Source organism: Oncorhynchus gorbuscha, linkage group LG15 (assembly GCF_021184085.1).
Source record: "Oncorhynchus gorbuscha isolate QuinsamMale2020 ecotype Even-year linkage group LG15, OgorEven_v1.0, whole genome shotgun sequence".
Lineage (NCBI taxonomy): Eukaryota > Metazoa > Chordata > Actinopteri > Salmoniformes > Salmonidae > Oncorhynchus > Oncorhynchus gorbuscha.
Genome location: NC_060187.1, coordinates 55,820,929 through 55,841,959, shown reverse-complemented (window position 1 = coordinate 55,841,959; position 21,031 = coordinate 55,820,929). Strand labels below are relative to the sequence as shown.

General features: G+C 46.8%; 1 protein-coding gene across 2 annotated transcripts in view; it reads left to right on the top strand.

Annotated features, from left to right (window-relative positions):
* LOC123997530 (nuclear factor of activated T-cells, cytoplasmic 1-like) overlaps positions 1–21,031 on the top strand; it is a 69,269-nt gene that overhangs the window by 23,255 nt on the left and 24,983 nt on the right. For both annotated transcript variants that reach the window (XM_046301866.1, XM_046301868.1), the window contains exons 6-8: positions 90–230; positions 13,472–13,527; positions 16,149–16,281. In XM_046301866.1, the coding sequence (XP_046157822.1) occupies positions 90–230; positions 13,472–13,527; positions 16,149–16,281 (330 nt within the window). The remainder of the gene's footprint in view (positions 1–89; positions 231–13,471; positions 13,528–16,148; positions 16,282–21,031) is intronic.

The window sequence follows — 21,031 nt, the reverse complement described above, 5'->3', positions numbered from 1 at the left end:
TGCCAAGTTGGATGTGAATTAACACTCTCTCCTCGTGTCTGTCTGACTGCCTGCCTGCCTGTCTGTCTCTCTGTCTGTCCCTCCTCCAGCCCAGCGCTCGGCCCAGGAGCTTCCCCTGATTGAGAAGCAGAGCCTGGACAGCTACCCCGCCACGGGGGGAAAGAAGATCCTCCTGAGTGGACACAACTTTCTGCCAGACTCCAAGGTGGTGTTTGTGGAGAAGGCCCAAGGTGAGTTAGGACGCAACCAGAGCAGCTACACACTCTATCACTACCTCTCTCTATCGCTCTCTATATATCTGTCTTTCTCTCACACTTTTCCTTGATATCACACTTTTAATTTATCCCTCTGTCTGCCTCTCTTTCTCTCTGCCTCTCTCTCTCTCTCTCTCTCTCTCTCTCTCTCTCTCTCTCTCTCTCTCTCTCTCTCTCTCTCTCTCTCTCTCTCTCTCTCTCTCTCTCTCCCTTCATTGCGTTCCCTCGGTCTCCTCCCGTCAAAATAGAGCAGGGTCTGCCAGAGAGCCACATGTGGTGTGCATTAAGGAGCTATATTTTTTAACCGAACCGTATTTACATTTGTAGAAGTTTCCATTGCCTGTATAGTGGCACTCGCCACAAGTTAAGGAAGGAATCACAAGCGGGGCATGTGCAACCTCTCTTTCTTTCTTTGCTTCTCTCTCTCTCTTTCACGTATTTCAAGTTACCTTCGTACAGATGTAGGATCTTAATTTGAGACAGTTTGCTACAACAGGAAAATAATCCTGCAGCAACAGGATTATAATTCATTGACATTTTAGTAGGGGTTGATACATTTTTTGTAAGGGCAAATAGGAAATGACAAACTCCTGCAACAACAGCATGATCAAATTAAGACATGGCATCTGTACCTCTGTCCCACCATTTATCCTATATTCTCTCTCTCTCTCTCTCTCTCTCTCTCTCTCTCTCTCTCTCTCTCTCTCTCTCTCTCTCTCTCTCTCTCTCTCTCTCTCTCTCTCTCTCTCTCTCTCTCTCTCTCTCTCTCTCTCTCTCTCGGTCTCTCCATCTCACACTCATTATCTCTCTCTCATGCTGCCACATACACATGCACACACACACACTGTCTCCCCCCTCCTGCGGTGTGATTTGTTATTACTTATTACTTGCATTTCAAAATTTTCCCATTCATTTCCTCTTTGTGTGGGAGGGAGAGGAGAGATGACTATGTGAAGACACTGGTGATCAAGTTTACAAACAGTCATTTCCTTGATTGTGTCCAGAGAATCAAAGGCAACTGTACTGGCCAAGTATGGCCTGTGTAAACACATGTGATGACGATGATGATGATGATCATGAGGAGATAGTGGATAGTGGTAGACATTTTCCAAGGAAAGAGGAAAATCCTACCTTTTCTTCATTATAGGTTTATATAGCTATACTGTCTGTGGTGTTTCTTGGCATTTGTCAACTGATATTTACTGCTCATGTTTGAAGACGTTTGTTCTGTAAGAAGAGAGAGTTATATTTGAGAGGTTTTCATAATATCTTCATTTACCCTCGTAGGAATGATTTTGAGTTGCTAGACAAGCTATAGAGGAGGGGCTATTCAGAAAGACGACTATTGTTACATTCCAACTCCAGGATAACTCAGTAGACTGGTACAAGACTTGAAGCATCAGCCCTGACACGTCATTATGTCCTGAGAGGGTGTCTGTTTTCTATTGGGTGAAGATGGCAGGCTCTAGGATTCTGCAGCTGCTTTATCAGCTCTGAGCGAGGTATTTGCTTCTGTTCTTTTGGAGAGGATTTCCCCACGCCTGGTGTTATTGGCCTTGGAGTCTCCCTGTCATGAACACCCCTGCTGCCAAGAGTAACTTCTCCCCCATCCCCATATCCTCCCACTCCCGAAACCCCTTTATCAACCCCTTACCCTTCCACAGCTGTGTCATTGTGTCTCTCTCGCCCTGATGGCTGGCTCACCCCTCAGCCCCTTAGAGCCCACCGGGGTGAGGGGGGGATTGACTTGTTAATATGCCGGGACTAACTCCTCATGAAGGTGGATCCCTGAAGAGAGGGAAAGAGAGGGAAGAGAGGGGAAGAGAGGGGAAGAGAGGGGAAGAGGGGGAAGAGAGGGGAAGAGAGGGGAAGAGAGGGAAGCCCTGTCTAGTCCAGAACCCATTTTACCCCCTTCACCTTTCATCCCCCATGCCTTTTCCCCCCTCCTACTCCTTCTGCTCTCTCGTTCTCTCTTGCTCTCTCCCAGCCCTGTCCTCACTATCTTTCTTTCTACTCGTCGGCCCGTTAAAGCAATTAGCCAATGTGGTTTGGAGTTCTGTGCTCCAGGGATCCCCACACGGCTGCCTGCTATCGACAATTTTAGTGGCTTGTTTTCCTTCTCAGTGGTGTCAAGGGAGTGAGACTTCTGAGAAGGTGCACAAAGTGAGGGATTTCTTTTCATGCCCCCCTCCTTTCTCCTTGACCCTGTCTCAGTGTCTTGTCTGCTTTGTCTGCTCTTATGTAAACAATAAAGGACCCAGTACTTCCAAGGGTCTCCCAGCTCAAAGCTCATTATCACAGTACGACACGCACACTGACACTGACACACACACACACACACACGTACACAAACACACAAACAGAAACCTTTGTATAATAGTCACTTCACAGGGGTTGATACATCTGTAGAACTGTTCTTATGCTCTATTTAAATGTTTTATGTAGAATGAAATCTTGGCATTTTGATCACATAATATTGCAGTTTGAGAAGCGTTTTTGAGTTTGGAAAATCTCTTATTGTTGATTTAGGTCGGGAAGACTAAAAGAGGAAAAAAAATGGAAAATCAATGAAATATATTCATATTAAAGTTGTATGCCGTAAATGGGGTTTTATATTACACTGGAAAAAGTTAATGAGTCAAATTCATAGCCTTACACTAATTACACACGCGCGCATAGACACACACACACACACACACACATACACACACCACCACACCACACCGCACACACACACTATAGCCATCACTGCTTATATTCCAGTGGTGTCATCCATTACTGCTGCAGTGATTAAAGGTGAGGAGAGGTGCTCATTTTCTAGAATGTGCTCCAATAAGCACCTCCCGGAAAATTCCAAAGAGCTATTCTTCAAGCGCTACAAAAGAGCAATAGACAGGACTTAACTTGACCTAACTTGAGCTTTCTATGCCAAACTATGTAATGGTACTGTTTTCCATTGCTGCACAGAGAGGCCACCTCCTTCATGCTGTATATCAATGCCCATATTTGATATTTTGCCATTTCCTTTGGTTGTGGCGGTCTAACTGGTGCTCTCCAGTCTTTATTGGTAGGATGTTCAATAGATGGGGTAAAGAGGTCAATGGAACTCGACCAAAACAATGGAATTGCCGTGGTAACGTGCGGGGTTGGGAAAGATGCCGTGGGAGAAAGATCCCGAATCTCCATATTGCCCCCCAGCAAAATGAGTTATATGTGTATTGTAAATCAAATCAAATCTAGGTTTATTGTTGTATTTCACAATAGGTTAAGGTTAGAATCGGAGTAAAATACTTGGATGGATGTCAAACCCAATATATGTTCATGTCATCGTCCCCAATCGAGTGCGTTACAGTTAAACCACGACCACTACCACCGATTTCTGTACGCTAGCTATGCTACCAGCTCATATGAACTGCTACCAGCTCATAAGTTAGCAGCCCCTTCTTCTCAACCTGAAACGGGACCATGAATGCATTTACATTTAAGTCATTTAGCAGACGCTCTTATCCAGAGCGACTTACAAATTGGTGCATTCACCTTATGACATCCAGTGGAACAGTCACTTTACAATAGTGCATCTAAATCTTAAAGGGGGGGGGGGTGAGAGGGATTACTTATCCTATCCTAGGTATTCCTTAAAGAGGTGGGGTTTCAGGTGTCTCCGGAAGGTGGTGATTGACTCCGCTGTCCTGGCGTCGTGAGAGAGTTTGTTCCACCATTGGGTGGCCAGAGCAGCGAACAGTTTTGACTGGGCTGAGCGGGAACTGTACTTCCTCAGTGGTAGGGAGGCGAGCAGGCCAGAGGTGGATGAACGCAGTGCCCTTGTTTGGGTGTAGGGCCTGATCAGAGCCTGGAGGTACTGAGGTGCCGTTCCCCTCACAGCTCCGTAGGCAAGCACCATGGTCTTGTAGCGGATGCGAGCTTCAACTGGAAGCCAGTGGAGAGAACGGAGGAGCGGGGTGACGTGAGAGAACTTGGGAAGGTTGAACACCAGACGGGCTGCGGCGTTCTGGATGAGTTGAAGGGGTTTAATGGCACAGGCAGGGAGCCCAGCCAACAGCGAGTTGCAGTAATCCAGACGGGAGATGACAAGTGCCTGGATTAGGACCTGCGCCGCTTCCTGTGTGAGGCAGGGTCGTACTCTGCGGATGTTGTAGAGCATGAACCTACAGGAAAGGGCCACCGCCTTGATGTTGGTTGAGAACGACAGGGTGTTGTCCAGGATCACGCCAAGGTTCTTAGCGCTTTGGGAGGAGGACAAAATGGAGTTGTCAACCGTGATGGCGAGATCATGGGACGGGCAGTCCTTCCCCGGGAGGAAGAGCAGCTCCGTCTTGCCGAGGTTCAGCTTGAGGTGGTGATCCGTCATCCACACTGATATGTCTGCCAGACATGCAGAGATGCGATTCGCCACCTGGTCATCAGAAGGGGGAAAGGAGAAGATTAATTGTGTGTCGTCTGCATAGCAATGATAGGAGAGACCATGTGAGGTTATGACAGAGCCAAGTGACTTGGTGTATAGCGAGAATAGGAGAGGGCCTAGAACAGAGCCCTGGGGGACACCAGTGGTGAGAGCGCGTGGTGAGGAGACAGATTCTCGCCACGCCACCTGGTAGGAGCGACCTGTCAGGTAGGACGCAATCCAAGCGTGGGCCGCGCCGGAGATGCCCAACTCGGAGAGGGTGGAGAGGAGGATCTGATGGTTCACAGTATCGAAGGCAGCCGATAGATCTAGAAGGATGAGAGCAGAGGAGAGAGAGTTAGCTTTAGCAGTGCGGAGCGCCTCCGTGATACAGAGGAGAGCAGTCTCAGTTGAATGACTAGTCTTGAAACCTGACTGATTTGGATCAAGAAGGTCATTCAGAGAGAGATAGCGGGAGAGCTGGCCAAGGACGGCACGTTCAAGAGTTTTGGAGAGAAAAGAAAGAAGGGATACTGGTCTGTAATTGTTGACATCGGAGGGATCGAGTGTAGGTTTTTTCAGAAGGGGTGCAACTCTCGCTCTCTTGAAGATGGAAGGGACGTAGCCAGCGGTCAGGGATGAGTTGATGAGCGAGGTGAGGTAAGGGAGAAGGTCTCCGTAAATGGTCTGGAGAAGAGAGGAGGGGATTGGGTCAAGCGGGCAGGTTGTTGGGCGGCCGGCCGTCACAAGACGCAAGATTTCATCTGGAGAGAGAGGGGAGAAAGAGGTCAGAGCACAGGGTAGGGCAGTGTGAGCAGAACCAGCGGTGTCGTTTGACTTAGCAAACGAGGATCGGATGTCGTCGACCTTCATTTCAAAATGGTTGACGAAGTCATCTGCAGAGAGGGAGGAGGGGGGGAAGGGGAGGAGGATTCAGGAGACAGGAGAAGGTGGCAAAGAGCTTCCTAGGGTTAGAGGCAGATGCTTGGAATTTAGAGTGGTAGAAAGTGGCTTTAGCAGCAGAGACAGAGGAGGAAAATGTAGAGAGGAGGGAGTGAAAGGATGCCAGGTCCGCAGGGAGGCGAGTTTTCCTCCATTTCCGCTCGGCTGCCCGGAGCCCTGTTCTGTGAGCTCGCAATGAGTCATCGAGCCACGGAGCGGGAGGGGAGGACCGAGCCGGCTTGGAGGATAGGGGACATAGAGAGTCAAAGGATGCAGAGAGGGAGGAGAGGAGGGTTGAGGAGGCAGATTCAGGAGATAGGTTGGAGAAGGTTTGAGCAGAGGGAAGAGATGATAGGATGGAAGAGGAGAGAGTAGCGTGGGAGAGAGAGCGAAGGTTGGGACGGCGCGATACCATCCGAGTAGGGGCAGTGTGGGAGGTGTTGGATGAGAGCGAGAGGGAAAAGGATACAAGGTAGTGGTCGGAGACTTGGAGGGGAGTTGCAATGAGGTTAGTGGAAGAACAGCATCTAGTAAAGACGAGGTCGAGCGTATTGCCTGCCTTGTGAGTAGGGAGGGAAGGTGAGAGGGTGAGGTCAAAAGAGGAGAGGAGTGGAAAGAAGGAGGCAGAGAGGAATGAGTCAAAGGTAGACGTGGGGAGGTTAAAGTCGCCCAGAACTGTGAGAGGTGAGCCGTCCTCAGGAAAGGAGCTTATCAAGGCATCAAGCTCATTGATGAACTCTCCGAGGGAACCTGGAGGGTGATAAATGATAAGGATGTTAAGCTTGAAAGGGCTGGTAACTGTGACAGCATGGAATTCAAAGGAGGCGATAGACAGATGGGTAAGGGGAGAAAGAGAGAATGACCACTTGGGAGAGATGAGGATCCCGGCGCCACCACCCCGCTGACCAGAAGCTCTCGGGGTGTGCGAGAACACGTGGGCGGACGAAGAGAGAGCAGTAGGAGTAGCAGTGTTGTCTGTGGTGATCCATGTTTCCGTCAGTGCCAAGAAGTCGAGGGACTGGAGGGAGGCATAGGCTGAGATGAACTCTGCCTTGTTGGCCGCAGATCGGCAGTTCCAGAGGCTACCGGAGACCTGGAACTCCACGTGGGTCGTGCGTGCTGGGACCACCAGATTAGGGTGGCCGCGGCCACGCGGTGTGGAGCGTTTGTATGGTCTGTGCAGAGTGGAGAGAACAGGGATAGACAGACACATAGTTGACAGGCTACAGAAGAGGCTACGCTAATGCAAAGGAGATTGGAATGACAAGTGGACTACACGTCTCGAATGTTCAGAAAGTTAAGCTTGCGTAGCAAGAATGTATGCACACATGACTGTAAGTCGCTTTGGATAAAAGCGTCTGCTAAATGGCATATATTATTATTATTATTATTATTATATAAGAATCTTATTGACTAAAATGATTAAAATGATACAGTACTGCTGAAGTAGGCTAGCTGGCAGTGGGTGCGTTGTTGACACTACACTAATCAAGTCGTTCCGTTGAGTGTAATAGTTTCGACAGTGCTGCTATTCGGGGGCTAGCTGGCTAGCTAGCAGTGTTGTTTACGTTACGTTGCGTTTAAAGAACGACAATAGCTGGCTAGCTAACCTAGAAAATCGCTCTAGACTACACAATTATCTTTGATACACAGACGGCTATGTAGCTAGCTATGTAGCTAGCTACGATCAAACAAATCAAACCGTTGTACTGTAATGAAATGAAATGAAAATGTGATACTACCTGTGAATGCGACCGGGTTGTGAGTCTATTCGGTAGACGTTGGCTAGCTGTTGGCTAGCTGTCGGCTAGCTGTTGGCTAGCTGTTGGCTAGCTGTTGGCTAGCTAGCAGAGTCTCCTACGTTAAGGACGACAAATAGCTGGCTAGCTAACCTCTAGGCTACGCTAGTGGTTAGCGTAGCCTAGTGGTTAGAGCGTTGGACTAGTAACCGGAAGGTTGCGTGCCATTGACCTTTCTACACCGTATCTAGTGTTCAAACTAAAACGTCATTACCTGTACAGAGACAGAGTTTGATTTGGCGATAAACATATAGAAGCTTGTTTTCAACTAGATAACGAATTGTCCATTTTCCAACAAAAAGGGATTGATTTGTTGTCACAATAACAGTGGTTAAGATGTGCAGTAGATCGGTATCCATTTCAGAGGCTCATAAAGGACTGTCTGTTCCTCTCCCTCTCGCTCCCTCTCTCTTCCTCTCTCATGTGTTGTTTTGCTTGTTTCTCGATCCCCCTGAGACTCCCTCTCGGTAAAATAAAAGAGCAAAGCTCAAGGATGGTGGCACTGCGGGAGGGTTTAATGTGCCCAGAAATATAATTATTTCTACTTTTCAAAAGGCCGTCCCTATTGCTCTGTATCAAGGACCCGCAGGATGACTGATGCAAACAGCATATGCATGTGTGTGTGTGTACATGTCTGTGTGTGTGCTGCCGCTGAGGGGTAGGGTAGCTAGCCTACGGGCCTGTTTGTGTGTTCAGTAGGAAGTGTTTTCAGTGACTCATCTGCGAAGGATTCCCTGAAGAAATGCGAAGCGGAACAGACGAGAACAGAGGGGGAGGAGGGAGGGAGGGAGGAGGAGAAGAGGGGAGGGGGCACAGGCAGGGTGAGACAAAGTGCTGTTCGGGAAAGCCAGGGGCAGGAGAGACGGATATTGTCCACTAGTGGATGTCCTGCATCCGTTCCTTGGGTGTGTTTCACATTGTCGACTCTCACTGTCGACTCTCACTGCTGACTCTCTGCTTAGTGAGTGAGTTCCAACAAGGTTTTGGTGATGGCTATTATCTTTCAACTCCAAGCTCTGAGACCGATCTGTGATATTTCACCCACGTTTTGTTGAGAGAACATTTGCATCTTACCAGTTGCTTCATAAGTATGATGTTACCCTCTGCATGCCCCATGTGGGTTGAGAGTGATCATAGTGGATGTGTTAACGGAGATTTGTTTTGCTGTGTTTGAGAGTCTCATGCTCTGTACCAGTAAGTACTGCTTTATACGCTCTCGGAGTGATTATATTTATTTTCCATATCTCAGAGACTTTCCATTTCGTTTTGTGTGGCTGATCAGTTGGATTAGCTATGATGTCTCTGTTATTTTTATTACAGTGGTGTGTGTGTGTAAGGGGAGGGGGCGTGTTTGTGTGTTTTGACTTCGCTCAACCCTCTCGTTTTGGCACAGGAGCAGGAAGGCATACCTGGTGCACCTTATCGACTGTGTGTTCTGGCTTGCCCTGATTTCCATGCATGGAGGGAGTTGGGGAAGGAGGAGAGGAGAGGGGGGAGTGCTGGGGAAAGCCTACACTCTGACTCAGAGGGGAGGGAGGGAATTCCCTTGTGAGCAGGATAGCTTTTACATCTGGTGTGATTGGAGCTGTGCCTGGAGGTCTGGAGCATACAGCACAGATATAGCTCCACAGCAGGGAAAGAGAAGTCAGGTCTGCCCCTAGCCCAGCACCTCTACCCTGGATCCCACTTCTAACTTACCCATCCTACCACCTCTGTTGACAGATTTGTCAGGTTTCACCGGTATAAGGACTGACAGGCACTGTACCAGGTGTCTTAGAGACACAGAAGCCAACCCCTGGTCTGGTGTGTGATGGACCCTGTTTGGTCTGCGATTTTGCCTGCTATTTTGGCTCCAAATTTACTGACAGTTTTTGCCAGACAGGTTGCAGCAGAATTTTTGACAAATTTGATAACTGACTGTATTATAGAAACTCGAAAGAGGGATAGAGAGAGGTAAAAGACACCCCAAAAATTATCTCTGGCTTGTTTCACAAGTGCCTCTGCAATTAAGATGGGGTGAATAAGATTTTCCATTCCCAAACCACCAAAGTGAACATTCTTTGGCCAGTGGAAGTTGATGAGAGAGATGAGAGAGATGTCTCTCTCTCCCCTTCTCTCTCTCTCTCTCTCTCTCTCTCTCTCTCTCTCTCTCTCTCTCTCTCTCTCTCTCTCTCTCTCTCTCTGTGTTTGGGTGTAAACCAACCACAGGTCAGTGCAGGCACAAGTGTAAGAGAGGCCTGATAAGAAAGGTTCTTCAATAAATACCAGAGTGGTCCCACCATCCTGTCTTGCGTTCCACATTGTGTCTCCTGTCATTAACCAAATCTCCAAGCAATTACTGTAGAGAAAGAAAACAAGTGGGAGGTTATTGTTATTGTAGTCATGTGGGAGCATGTACTGTATTATATGAGTCATAGAATAAACATAGGGACCGTGTTGTTGCTTAGAAATACTTAGTCCTGGGAGTTGAGTTGTGGTTAGACGGTTTAAACCTCTTTAGGGTATGTGGGACGCGAGCGTCCCATCTGGCCAACATCCAGTGAGATTTCAGAGCGCCAAATTCAAATACAGAAATACTCATTATAAAAATTCAGAAAACAAAACATATTTTAGATAGGTTTAAAGATGAACTTCTTGTGAATCCAACCACGGTGTCAGATTTAAAAACGCTTTACGGCGAAAGCATACCTTACGATTATTTGAGAACATTTGAGAACAGTTGATAAATGATTACAAACAGTAACCAGCCAAGCAGAAGCGTTACAAAACTCAGAAATAGAGATAAAATGAATCCCTTACCTTTGATGATCTTCATATGTTTGCACTCAGAAGACATTAATTTACTCAATAAGTGTTCCTTTTGTTCATTAAAGTCTCTTTATATATATATATATTTAACCATTATTTTACTAGGCAAATCAATTAAGAACAAATTCTTATTTACAATGACGGCCTAGGAACAGTGGGTTAATTGCCTATTCAGCGGCAGAACGACAGTTTTGCACCTTGTCAGTCGGGGGTTTGAACTTGCAACCTTCCGGTTACTAGTCCAACACTCTAAACACTAGGCTACCCTGCCGCCCCTGTTCGCGCGTTTTCTTCAGTAATCCACAGGCTCAAACGCAGTCAAAACAGGCAGACAAAAAAATCCAAATTGTATCCGTAAAGTTCATAGAAACATGTCAAACGATGTTTATATTCAATCCTCAGGTTGTTTTTTTGCCTAAATTATCTATAATATTTAAACCGGACAATAATGTCGTCAATATAAATAAATACCATAAACAAGAAAATGCACTCTCTCGGGATTGCGCATGAAAAAGCTCTGTGACACGTCAGGGTCCACTCATTCAGACTGGGCTTACTCCCTCATTTATAAGAATACAAGCCTGAAACAATTTCTAAATACTGACATCTAGTGGAAGGCATAAGAACTGCAAATTGAGTCCTAAGTCAATGGATACTGTAATGGCATTGAATAGAAAACTAAAAACACCCCCAAAAAATACTTCCTGAATGGATTTTTCTCAGGTTTTCGCTTGCCAAATCTGTTCTGTTATACTCACAGACACTATTCTAAAAAATTTGGAAATGTTAGAGTGTTATCTATCCAAATCTACAAGTTATATGCATATCATATCTTCTGGGCCCGAGTAGCAGGCCGTTTAATTTGGGCATGCTTTTCATCCAAAATTCCGAATGCTGCCCCCTACCCTAGAAAAGTTAAACCTCTCCGTCAACTGTGTCCTGATGATGCTTCCTTCGTCAGTATGTCCTTTGGTGTGTTACTGTGCAATGTGAATCTTTTGGACTCTCTCCACCAGTTTAGACACGTTAAAAGGCAGCTGGCTGACCTTTCCCCAAAGGACTTTACTTGAGACAATGGTGTGTGTGTGTGTCTGTGTAAATCTTTTGATGTAAATGTGTTGTTATTGACCCGTATAGAGAGTTGCTATGCCTCCTACTACCACTGCCCTGTGTTATGACCAGTCTTATAGAGGGAGAGTTTAGGAGGAGGCCGAGGTATAGATGGAGGGAGGGGTTGTGTGTGGGTGGGGGCTCTGCGAAGTAGGGAGGGGCGGTTCGGTTGACGGAACAGAAGCGTTTTACAGATGTTGCACAGAGAGAGAGAGAGAGAGAGAGAGAGAGAGAGAGAGAGAGAGAGAGAGAGAGAGAGAGAGAGAGAGAGAGCATAACATTTTGCGGTTCAGTCCTACGGCACTCTCTGTCTTGAAAAGGTTTGCATGCCACATATGTGGCTGTCTCCCGATTCAGCGAAGGTGAAGGAGAGAGAAGAGGGGGAAATGACTGCTTTTACTCTTTTTGTTTCCTCTTGTTTCATCTATTTGAAAAAAGTAGGAGGGTCTGTTTAATGGCTGCTTCTGTAGATGACAAACAGACAGAGGGTGAAAGTGAGGTGAATCGAAAGAGAATGTCAACGGGATTGAGAGGAGTAAGATCAGGAAAGAGAGGGAGATGAAGACAGATGGGGAAAGAAAATGAGAGCGCGAGAGAAATAGAGAAAAAGAGAAAGAGAGAGCGAGAGAGAAGCCTGAAAAACATGTTTACTTGTGGAGGGTTGACGTCTAAGGTTTCCCCTCTTGGAGGGAGTCCCAGTGCGGGGGTGGGCGAGATTCCCTCTTGGTTCCCTAGATGTAATATGAGGAATGAGCATTCCCTATCATCTCTCTCTCTCTCTCTCTCTCTCTCTCTCTCTCTGTCTCTTTCTCTCTCTTCCCATCTCACAGCCTGACGAGCATAACAGCTCCATGGCACATCATGATCACCTGCGCAAAGCATCACACGATCATATAGGCGTACTCGTCACCCTACCGAAATATCACAGTTGTCTATTTACTCACTTCATCTTTCTCTTCTGTCTTAATTTCTCTCACTTCTGCCTGAACTCAAAATAAAGAAATCTGTCTGTGATCTTTCTCAATGTCTGGCCTTCTCTTTTCCTCACTTTTAATATTGCTTTTTGGAAACAGATACATGGTGACTTCCATCCTCCTAAGCGCTCTCCCAACCCCAGCTCCACCCTTCTTCACGAGTGATAGCAGGCCAAGCATGACTGGGATCTTTTCCTTCTCTTTTTGCGTTGTGAAAAAGAACACTGGGAGAACAATTTGGTGTAGAGACCACATCTTATTACTTGCGTCTTTAGTTATACTGGTACAGCTGCCCAATGGCCATAACATCTTTGGTGTTTGTTACTTCACACATATCTCACAGTCCTTGTAAGATTAGGACCACAAAACATAATGATATAGTCAGCCAGTGCCACAGACACACATTGGCACAACTGTATTGCCAGCCAACACTGCATGGTAGTGCCACAGACAAAACTATATTGCCAGCCAGCATGGCAGTGCCATACACACACACACACACACACACACACACACACACACACACACACACACACACACACACACACACACACACACACACACACACACACACACACACACACACACACACACACACACACACACACACACACACACACACACACACACACACACACACACAGGCACTGCCAGACATTGCAACACAGACACACAAAGGCTGGATATTGTCATTTCTATTTCTGACAGCCACTAACGAGTCATAGGCTGTAAGAAAATGTGCTGTGGTTTGGGCCTGATTGTATAAACAGAGCACAAGAGCGTCTGTTCGCGAAGGTGTGGCATGAAATCCCGGAGAGACCCAAAGAATGTGAGAGAACTGCTACAGCTACAGATTCCCGGCAGCTGCTGCAGATCCCTGGGTTTTTATTGCATGACAGGGAGGCCTCGACACCACAACACACTCTCAAGATGAAACGAACAAAAGGCGTTTATGAAGCAGAGTTAAAGCTGCAATATGTAACTTTTTTGGCCGATCCGACCAAATTCACATAGAAATTGGAGTTATAGGTCTGTCATTCTCGTCGAAAGCAAGTCTAAGAAGCAGCAGATCTGTTCTATGTGCGCTATTTCTATGCTTCCTGTTCGTAACTTTAGTTTTTTGCCATTATATTGTGTGTGATTATGTAGTGTTTCATATTTTCTGTTGTCCTTTTTTTATAGATGGACACCACCTATGGGAGACAGAAGCCAAAGTTGACAAGGACTCCTTCAAGTCTGTAAGTATTCCTCAGTGTTTTCAGTAAAACACAGTACTGTATTAGTTGTAGTCCTGTTCTTAAGATTGAAAGTGTAAATTGACTCAGTCATACATTCCATGCATCCTTCTCTTCCATTATATTACCCACCTCTCACTCTCACTCTCTCTCTCGCCCTCGCTCACTCTCTCTCTCTCTGTCGCTCGCTCTCTCTCTCTTTTTCTCCCCCCCTCTCTCCCCCTGTATTTCCTTCCCTCACCTCCCTCACTTCCCCTTACTCACTTTGCTGATGTAACCTTTGCTAAGACATTACCAAGGAGAGAGATTAGTCATGTTGATTAGTCCATGCAATCCTGAATGGAATTTTCACACATTTTTCTCTCTCACAGTAAACAGAGTGATTGCACCTAGAGTATCTTGCTTCAACAAGCACCCCTCGATAAACACACACGTTCACACGTGCACGCAAACACACACACACCACCACCTTCTCTCTACTACTGTCGGTCATATTCATTAGGGCACACCATAGCAAACCATTTTGTAATGGGAAACAAAAAAGGATGTTTCTCATTGGACAAGTTTAGGTAGTCCCTCCCAGTTTCAGTGCATTGTCTTCAGTTTGTTGCCTAATGAATACTGATGCGAGCCCAGTTGCCCTACCAAACACCTCAGCCAGCATAGCCGGACATTTAGTTCACTGTTCAACTTCTGGTTCAGGGAGGAGGAGCGCTTGAACCACTTTGTCTGAGCTCGGCCTTCCGCGCGAGGCCTGGCCTCGGGTGGATTATCCCCCCCCCCCTTTTTACCTGCTGTTTTCACGAGAGAAGTAATGAGAAAATAAACCTGTGAACCTTTCTACTGATGCCCAGTCACACATTTAGGCCTACATTCTGTTCAGAAAATACTAGGCAAAGGGGATTCGTCAGAGGGGACGGTAAATGTTGTACGTGTCCCCGAAAAGCTACATGTGCTTCTGGAGTTAATTAAGGAGAGACTCGTAAAGGTCTGTGGGTGCGTCTGTGTCTTCGGGCACACGTCAGGTTGTGTGATGACAATGTGTTTCAAATCATCCATGCCCCCTCCCTTTCTCTTCCCTTTCACCAGCCGGGTCTCACCGTCCCTCTGTCTCCCTGTAAACGAACTGCTGTCATTGACAATTGCAGGGGGTCTCGAGTGAATTTACATTTACATTTACATTTAAGTCATTTAGCAGACGCTCTTATCCAGAGCGACTTACAAATTGGTGCATTCACCTTATGACATCCAGTGGAACAACCACTTTACAATAGTGCATCTAAATATTTTAAGGGGGGGGGGGGGGGGGGGGGGGTGAGAAGGATTACTTTATCCTGAATCATCGCCCCATGGAACATGGGTCGAAATACGGCGGCGTTTCAATTGACGATGATGTTTTTTGTTGTCATGTGTTTTCACGTTCAGGTGGCTGGCTTTGTCGCGTCAGGAGTGTTGACTGCGGCCTCCTCCTCTCTGATGCTTCAATGTTTAATTGGCCTTAAGGGCTGGCTGATGTTAAGGCTAGTCCCACATGTTGGAAAATGACAGTGAGGGGTTGGGTTAGGTCGGTGAAAGACAAATAGTACCGTGTGCTTATTTGGCGTACCGACAAACAAGCCACAGTGTTGCTGACCTTTTCTCCCCTGCTGCCCCGGGCCACCGTTAGGTCACCCATGCTCTGCCTGCCATATGTTTTCATTATTCCTGTTTGGATCGCTCTGCTCACTGGGTGGGAGGATGGGAGGGGAGGGGGATGGAGGGGGTGTTAGGTCATCGACACCTGTGTCTGTGCTGTCTTTGACTCCGTCAGTCCGGGGCAGACCTGGCCTATAAACAGACACACAGACATATAGACAGACCCCACAAAATATGCTGAGCAACAGGGAATGGCTTCCTGCTCTGCTCCACCACCCCATATGGCCTGAGCTGGCCCCCAGAGAGAGAGAGAGGGGGAGAGAGAGAGAAAGACAGACAAAGACAGACAGGCTCTAGACAGGCAGACACTCAGTCATGTCCCAATGGCGCCTTTGTCATGCACCTCAATCCCTGCTCTGCAGCCTCCAAAGTTCACGTTCATTACAGAGGTTTCACCCTGGACATGCTTGGCCGGGGGCTGTGAAAACAAGGCCAAAGGCCTCACATCTCTCCCCTGTAGTAGTCCAGGGCTAGGGTTCGAACCCCAGGCCCTCAGGGCATCAGACAGACACAAACAGGGGCGTGGTACACACTCTGGCGTTCCTGCTGAGCCCATCCAGATTGGGCCGAAGACCCAGCTCAGAAAGCTTGTTCAGAACACTTCTCCAGGGTTCCCTGAAAGCAAAACAAGCATACATACCTGCTAATTAATGAGTTGACACTCAGTACAGTTGGAGTTCTGTTTGTGTCTTAAGAAGAGCATTGAAAGGGGTTGTAGGCCTAAACTAAACTAGGGATGGAAGTTCAAACTCAAATCTTCACCGTGCCGTCTTAGTCTGATTCCATAATGTTTAGGTGATGCATGTTTTTTTGACAGCTTTTTGAAAATGTGCTCCGCTCACACAAATACACTGTGCACTGATCTACAGTGCGTCTGGAGGGTTCGTACTGTACGTGTATCCATTCTGTGCCGTTTCTGTGTGTTGTAGACCGCGCTGGTGGTGGAGATCCCCCCCTACAGGAACCAGAGGATATCCAGCCCAGTGCAGGTCAACTTCTACGTCTGCAATGGCAAGAGAAAGAGGAGCCAGTACCAGCGCTTCACCTATCTCTCACCAAATGGTAACCCCAACAACCTTCAGGTTTACCGCCTCACTTACACGTGGTTTGGGGGTTTATGACTGACAGAGCCTCCGGGCAATGTTGACGTTAAGTTTCAGAAGTCAATCCCTGGACCGTCGACCTCACACACAACTCACGTTCTGCACTGCACACTCACGTGCCCCCTGGTCTCCCCATTTATAGTTGTCTTGACACATTGGAATGTGAAGAAGATATTGGGATTAGTGGTCCTTTCGCCGTCTTACATCACCAACTAAATGCCTCTCATTCTGGGCTCAGAGTAAATTGGCCAAATTCAAGTTTCATGCATAGACACATTGATATTGATTGAAATCCATTGATGCTGCTAGAAACAACATTGTTAATTATTCACAGTTTGCTGCATCTCTCTCTCTCTCTCTCTCTCTCTCTCTCTCTCTCTCTCTCTCTCTCTCTCTCGCTCTCTCTCTCGCTCTCTCTCTCTCTCTCTCTCCTCTCTCTCTCTCTCTCTCTCTCTCTCTCTCTCTCTCTCTCTCTCTCTCTCTCTCTCTCTCGCTCTCTCTCCTCTCTCTCTATCTCTCTCTCTCTCTCGCTCTCTCTCTCTCTCTCTCTCTCTCTCTCTCTCTCTCTCTCTCTCTCTCTCTCTCTCTCCCTCTCTCTCTCTCTCTCTCTCGCTCTCTCTCTCCCTCTCTCTCTCTCTCGCTCTCTCTCTCTCTCCCTCTCTCTCTCTCTCTCGCTTGACAGCCCAATTCAATGTAAGGGCGTTATTGGCATGGGAAACATATGTTAACATTGCCAAAGCAAGTGAAGTAGTTAATAACCAAAAGTGAAACTAACAATAGAAATTGACAGTAAACATTACACTCACAGATGTTAAAAAGAATAGACATTTCAAATGTCTCTCTCTCTTTATATCCCATATTAAATTAAGAATCAGGTCTAATAGTGCTTTAAGGCAGCCTTCACCTTTAAACTGACAAAATGTGATTCTTAGACTCCCTAAACAATTCAATGATCACCGGCCGCTACTGTAGCCTGGAAGAGATAAGAAGCAATGATTCAGGCTTTTGGACGGGACTATGAGAGAGAGACCGCATCACCACCTTGACAACGAACAGAGGGCCCTATTTGGTGACGGTTGATGGGAGCAAGAGAGTGAACGAGAGAGTGAGTGAGAAAGAGATTGAGAAAGGGAGAGGTGAGGAGGGGGGAGTAGAGAGAGAGGAGGGGGGGAGAGGGAGAGGGAGAGACAGGACATTTTGGGGTAACTGACCTTAGCAGAGCGAGCGAACGTTGGTGGGAGGACATACAAACTCTGTCCATATTTGGCAGGCCCATACGAAGCAGGGAGACAGACAAGGAGATAAGCTGTACAAGGAGAAGACTTATCACGCTTTGACCAATTGCATCTTCAAGTCATTTTCACAGAGAGTCAACATGGTCCAATTAACAGATGAATGGGGTGTGCTCTCTGTTACGATGCCAAGTAAACCTCAATGAGGACCACACAAGCAGGGGCAGTGTCTTTATGACGGAATACAATGTACCACTAAAGTCACAGTCAAAGGCACTTGCTGTGGTTCACCAGATCTTCTTATTTCTTATTTTGATATTTATTCATCTATTATAAACTGGATGGGTTGAGCCCTGAATGCTGATTGGCTGAAAGCTGTGGTATACCACAGGTATCACCCATTATTATTTTTTTTACTGTTTTAATTACATTTGGTAACACTTTTCTAATAGCAATAAGGTGTTATAAACTTAGCCGTGGTATATTGGCTGTATACCACACCTCCTCGGGCCTTAACACTTAAATATAATTTATTCAACACAATAGTCAACAAGCAATAATAAACAACTCAGACAATACTGAGTAGCGATAGTGGCGCATTTTGCTACAGAGCTCATTTCCATCCGAAGTCCCTGAATGTCCCTGAGTTTGCCACTCAGCTAGTTTGAATCTATGTCTGTCTGCCCATGGGCACGTGTCTGGGTGAAGTGGCCTCTACTGTATATGACTTCAGCAAACAGAGCCGTTTTCAACTGTGCCGAGGTCGAAGAGATTATATCTGTCCAAGATAAGATGCAGGATGGCATCAAAGCAAACAGATCTCTTAAGTCACAATGAGGGTAATTATAACAGTGGATATATAAATAGCAGAGGAGAGGAAAACCTGGTTGTTTGCTTTTGAGGTTTTCACTGTGTGAGTGTTTGAACACTGTGGCCAGGTAAGGGGGGGGGGTGCTACATAGAGTTCGTTCTCATCACTTCCTCCTTCACCCATCTGAGTGGGGCTTCCGGCGCTCTGCTCCACTTTAATCACTGTTGTGGTCGTCAATGATGCTTTCTAAAAAAAATAACGTTTTGTTCACGCTCGGGTGTGTGCTCGTCTCTGTGCTCATCTAGAAACCACCCCTTAAAAGTAGCTCCGCTTGTTTAAAAAAGTTGGAGTGGCGATCGCTATTTACAACGTGTAAATTCCACTGTGGTCACGGGTTGTTTTCGCTGCTCATTCATGTCACAACATTATCAGACAAGTGTGTGAAAAGGTTTATTGAACATGTTGACAGCCCAAAGCTTTCACTGTAGAACCTCAAACCTGTCAAACGGAGCAGCTAAATGCCCAAGTAAGGAAACAAGAGATAATGTGTACTTGAATCGTTTCCTCTTCATCCTCTAAATAGCTCAGTCATATCTCACGGGAGAGGCATTGTTTCTGTCGTATAAACATCATCTGATTCTTATCTCCCCTTTTTAGTTTTAGTCACGCCTCAGAGCTAGTACGGATATTATTATCAGATGCCGTCTGGAGGATTGGAAACGATTGAGTCTTTGCCAGGTTTGACAGGTGAAGATAAGCTTGAATGACAAGGCTGTCGCAGGCCTGTTTCGTCCTACACAAGCAAGAAAGGAGTAGCGGATTTGAACCGTAAACTTTTTCCAGATGTTATCGGTAAATATTCTTCCCGGATTTCGTACAGGGAGTTTTTCAAATTGGCAATTAGCATGGTAATCATGCCGTCGCATGTCGATGCCAAACAATAGAATGTAGATGGGCTTTTATGAAACGTTTATTTTGAGTTGTCTTTGTGTCTCTCAAAATGCTCTTCATTGTCCTCGCTTTCCTTTACAATGTCACGTTAGTCCAATGAATTTGATGACGAAAGCTCAGTAAGCTTGTCCCGGAAAGTGCATTGTCATGAGTTACAATTTCAGAGGAGAAAGATCCAAGAATCTAAGCAATATGTCACTCTGAAGTTACTCTTTTTTTCTAGACTCTAAAATGAGCTGCTGGCAGCCGTTCTGGTTTGTATAAATCACCACATATCCGATGTTGCGACGAACATGCAGCACAAGTGTCCTTGTCTACCTCCTAGTGTGTGCATGTGTGTGTGTGTGTATGTGTGTATGTGTGTGTGTGTGAGTGAGCGTTACTTTTCTTTTCCGAGCTCATTTCCAATCATTCTTGCGTTGAGTAAAGACGTGACACGCCGCCCTTTTCTTCTCTTTAAAGAAGAGAACGTTTCACAGAACCACATAAAACAACAAACGCCAAAATTGCTGGCGCTGACGAAAGCCCAACCAAAGTCAGTTCTCGGAATGGCTTTCATTTCACAAGCCGTTTTGGAGGTTCCTCGTGTAGATCGGGTTCTATTATTAACACCAACGGGGGGGGGGGGGGGGGAGTCTGCTGCTGAATCCTGGCCGTAGGTTTGTGGTCTGAGACGTGGGAGGGAAGAGAGAGAGGGGTATGTTCAGAAGAAACAAGAGAGACACATACATGAAAACTTAACGAACCGCACGCCGTGAACGTCTCCCCAAAGATGTGTCATGCTAATCAAACTGGAGACTGAGACGTTTCCTTGTTTCCAAGTTAGGGCACGCGCAGACACACTCACACGCACCTTTACATGGCCCACGTAGACTAGGACACCAGCCGTCAGCCAGATTGCGGCCACAGTGGGACGTGGTGAATTAGACACCTGCGAGTTGATGACTACCACCATGAAGCACCGCCTGGTCGCTAAAACTAGGGCCTAGTCAGGTCACGTGGTCAGGAAAAGCTCAGGGCCCTAGGTATAATGCATTGTGCACACTCTTTCCACAGTGCAATCAAAACAGCTCTTTTATGGAGACAGTAGGTCATCCACTCCATAGTTCCACTCTGAGAGCAGAGCAGCCAATCGTAATGAGAATCAGAGTGCATCCCAGAAAACCCTCTTGCCCGGCTGTCTCTTCCCTTCACACGACAACTTACCGGGCCTAGGCCCTCTGTGCTCAACACCCCGCAAACCCGTCCTCGAACCCTCACCCCCATCCCTGGGAGGAAACCAGTTCCTAATAAATACTCGGATCAGGCCTGATCACTTTAATGCGAGCAGACAGACACAGACAGGCAGAGATGTGGAGAAAAACATGTGGGCCATAACCCGCAGGTTGGGAGGAAATAGAAGCCAGCTGGGGATGGGACTCACAGGGTGAATCTGCTTTCATGGAACTGGGAAGGGGAAGGTTGTGTGTTTGGAGGGGGACACACACGCAGATAGCTGGAAGGAGTGGTCAGAGAGACGGGGGGGGGGGAGACATATTGAGGAATGATCGGTTAGAGTGGGGGAGACAAATAGAGCTGGGTGGAGGAGAGGCAAGCTCCAAGGATCCCTCAAAGGATCTCATTCTGCAGATACTGTAGGAGAGGGGGAATGTGTGACAGAGCGTTTGGGAGACTATGAAGCTTTACAGAATAAATCAGATTGCTATGTATTCCAT